This window comes from Charadrius vociferus, unplaced genomic scaffold (genome assembly GCF_000708025.1).
Source record: "Charadrius vociferus isolate BGI_N301 unplaced genomic scaffold, ASM70802v2 scaffold110, whole genome shotgun sequence".
NCBI lineage: Eukaryota > Metazoa > Chordata > Aves > Charadriiformes > Charadriidae > Charadrius > Charadrius vociferus.
The window spans coordinates 422,456-426,442 of NW_009646761.1; the positions used below are offsets into that span (position 1 = coordinate 422,456).

General features: G+C 36.0%; 1 protein-coding gene across 1 annotated transcript in view; it reads right to left on the reverse strand.

Annotated features, from left to right (window-relative positions):
• TGDS (TDP-glucose 4,6-dehydratase) overlaps window positions 1-3,987 on the reverse strand; it is a 12,303-nt gene that overhangs the window by 731 nt on the left and 7,585 nt on the right. Inside the window, exons 8-11 of the mRNA XM_009891894.1 lie at window positions 3,019-3,062; window positions 2,573-2,738; window positions 1,995-2,053; window positions 15-112 (exon numbers count right to left, since the gene is read on the reverse strand). Of these exons, the coding sequence (XP_009890196.1) occupies window positions 15-112; window positions 1,995-2,053; window positions 2,573-2,738; window positions 3,019-3,062 (367 nt within the window). The remainder of the gene's footprint in view (window positions 1-14; window positions 113-1,994; window positions 2,054-2,572; window positions 2,739-3,018; window positions 3,063-3,987) is intronic.

Sequence of the window (3,987 nt, forward strand, 5' to 3'; positions counted from 1 at the left end):
GTCATCAGTCCTACTTGTTTTCTTTATCCCTTCTTTCCAAGGCACTTTAGGTCTCCATCCCAAGTTGTGCATTTTTTGTGAATTCATTGGGTATCTCAGGTCATTGGTAGGTCTGATGAAGAATAAAATGCACATGGAAAACAATGTGAGTAGACTTTTTCATTAATTCATTAATTAAACCAACATTAAGCATGCTTTTTGAAAATTCCCACCAACATGAACAGATTATACTGCCTTCAAAAAATACGCGGCAGTTGAGTGCAGTTACAACAATACAATTCAGTTTGTACAGTCAACTACTTGGAATTGACTAGAATAAATATGAATTAATATCTTATTGGCACAAAAACAAATGCAAAGCTCTCAAATCAATGCCAATGCAATTGTGCAAATCAGTGCACTTGCAACTCTTTAGACAGTCACTACGCAAACTAGTGTTTTCTAATATCAGCATTTACATTTTTCATCCTGAAAGCCCACACGCTTTCACATATCTCAGATCTGAAATACACAGACTTCCAAAGCACTGCCACTACAGTGCCTCATTAGCTACACAAACTCAGTAATACTGAATATGTAGAATCCCAGGCTGCAAGACTCAACATGGAGATTCCCTACATTTAAGCATGGCACAAATTTTCACTTCCACAATCTGGCAGTTAGGTAGTCTAGTCTAGCGTTCCTGCGTTACTGGCACTAGCATACTGGATAGTTAAGCTATATGTGCAGACAAAAACCAGACACATATCACTGTTACTAAAACATGCTAATCCCAAGCAGAAGCAGAACTAATTTTTCCATGGGAAGTAATCCTCATGACCTTTAAGTCACTCATTATAGAATTAAATAATCATTAGTTACGTATCTTAAGAATCTTTTATAAGACTTCAACATTCTTTGAAAAGTGTATTCCTATGTGGTTAGTTTTCCCAAGCCCATTTATGTTTAAACATTAGTGGACAGGCCCCGTGAAGAAACACCTCAATCTGAATTACACGGAGACCTACTGAACACTCCCATCACGTGAGCCACAGGCAATTTGTTTAAAGTCCTGTGATACTCTCAGATAGGATTCTGAAGAGCATTTCCTTTTAAAAACAAGAATTAGTACATTTCAAGACAATTCAGTTGCCACAATTACAATCCAAATGTGAACAGAAAGTGAGAATTCTAAAGGCCATAGTAATACTTAACTGCTATCAGCAGATACGTCATTTCTAATCACTCTGGAGCAAGAGAGTGATATCTAAAGTAAGCAGAGACTCATTGTTGCTGCAGAAAAGAAATGAAGATAAAAGAACAGAGCCAAACCAAGCCTGAAATTAACGATGGAAACACACAGCAAAAGCATATTTATAAAAGGTATCCATTATTGCCACCGCCCTAACTTTGGCGCCTCAGTTTTACATCTACTTTTGAGAGAGCAGTTTCAACTTAAGATAGGAATCTAAAATTAACTACGCTCTGTAGGTGCATATTACTGCCTGTGAAGAGTGGGTCTTACCTATAAAGCACATCCAAATCTGAACTAATCACGTTAATGTCAAAATACTAAAGCTAAATGAGACAATGGGATTCATCTCACTCAAGTGATGTTGAACACAAAGTACTGAATAAACTATCTAAACTACCCTTCAGAAAGGATTTAGCTGCTGTGTAAAGCCTGTCATTTTCCCAGAGCAGACTTCAGTAGCGAGAAGTCTGAAGAAAGTTTGAAGACAGACTGATTAGCCTTACACATTTCCCTTCAAAACATATATTCTGACCTAAAGATCCAAATACTAAGTGGAAATCCTGTTTTCTAGAGTGTTCTGTACAGATCATAGATGCCAAATCCACTAGCAAAAAGAAAATTAAGAAAGCAAAACAGCTCTTACTCCCTCAAAAGTTTTCCCTCCTGCAGAGCAGAAACCCTTGCACAAAAAACTATTTGGCAAGAGTCCCAGAAACCTTCAGGATAAAGCTATCCTGCATACGCTTCGCTATTTCCTTACCTGTCCTTGACATAATCCATCCAGTGTTCCATTTCAGATTCCGAACTGGTCTTCTTTATCTGTCAAGAGAAAAACAAAAATACCCCCACACATCTTGCACTGTCTTAACATACACTTAAAAATTGGGGTTTTTTAACAAAATTTAAGTCTGTTCAAAAAAAAAAAAACACACACAAATTGAAATGGTCTTTTGTCTGAAATAAGTTTTCAAATTACTGAAATTATCAAAACTATCTAGAACAATTCCAATACTTGTCCTTCATCTGAGCACTGCCTAACCATTCATAATCAAATTGTTAGATTTGTGCCACTCTCTCAGACTAAAACTGAAGCAGCCATCGTATTTAATCATTATGCCATCAGTCGGGATAACTGATGCAGCAGTGCGACGCACGATAGCCTGTACTGCAAACTCACACAGTACAGCTGCCACAGGAAGGGTAGCGCATTGTTTCGCTACAATTAACTTTCAAGACCCAGCGCAAGTCTAAGCTCTCCCAGAGCTACAAAAGGTTTATAGAAGAATTGTTCATATGTGCAATGTCTGGTAAATAAAAGCATCAGAACTGTTTACTTACTAGATGGATTAACTCCTTAGCAAGCTGGGCAATGGACATCTCAAAGTTAGTTCCAATGTTATAAATTTCACCTGGCTTCCCCTCCTTCAGGACAGTAAGGAATGCTTCTACCACATCAGTTGCATAAAGGAAATTCCTTCTTTGAAGTCCAGAACCATGAATACAGCTAAAACCAGGAAAAGGCAAGAAATTTTTGTTAATCCTTAAACAGAAGCATTCAATTTATTAGACTGTGTTTTAAGTAGTTTTGCAGTTAGCCGGTACCTGAAGGTACTTTAAGCAGCTGACATGCAAACAATCCTTTAGTTTAAGGAAATCCTATTATTAAAATAAGCAATTCATAACTTCATTATGAAATTATCATTTTACAAACTATACCACATATTTATAACTGTAATTACAATTTTATAACACAAATATCACAAAGAAAAAAGCAAATTACATACCATTTTCTGTTCTGTTGCAACAAGGATATAAATTTTGGAATAACCTAAGGAATTGGTGGAGAGAAAAAAAAGAAAAAAAAAACACAAACCCACATTACTCCACTATGTTAGAAGCTGTTTTTCTGCAAAGAACACTGGACTTCACCAGTAAGTATCATTAAGTATTTTAATAAGACCCTTCAAATAAGTTTTCTTAAGTCTAATAAAAGAATGTATCAAGCCTAGAAACTGCAGGATTTTGTGGTTTGGGGTTGCTTTTTTATTTTTAACAGTAGATGCCCCTATTGTGTAGTAAAGCTTATCTTTCTGGTCAAGCATTAGAAGTAAGTAGTTACAAATGTAATATTTTTTACAAAATAAAATGGTTCCACGACTTTTCACACACAGAAGTGCACTACAGTCTAACTAGGGATAAGTATCACAAGCAGTTTAGAACATCGTTTAAACATCCAGCAAGTTGCAGTAAATCTGTAGTCAAAAGGAGTCATTAAAATAATTAAATTTGGAAGAGAACCAGTAGAGAATTTCAGGATAAGTAAACACAGATCAAGTGATAGCCACTAGCTGGCAGCATAAAGATTTCCAATATTACGTTAAGTGACAAGGTTAGATCCATTCATAATGTCCCAGAACCTTCAGAACAGTTGGCCCTACTATCGAGGTTTTTAAACTGAAGCCATTAAGAAAGCTACTCCAATTCTTTTAATTTTGTTAAGTTACTACTCTAAACATAACAGCAGACATACTAGTTAAAACTAAAGATCCATCTAGCCTAGTATTGTGTTCTTCACAGTAATCAAAAGTGGATAATTGAGGAAGAATATGTATAAGCTGAAAGCAAGTAAATAGTGATATATCCCCTGAATATATTCCCAACGTCATGCAACCTGTAGCCAGACATTTCCCAAGCCACAGATCAGTGAAAAACATACTTTAAAAATGCTTGCTTATCCACCTGCAACAATGTAG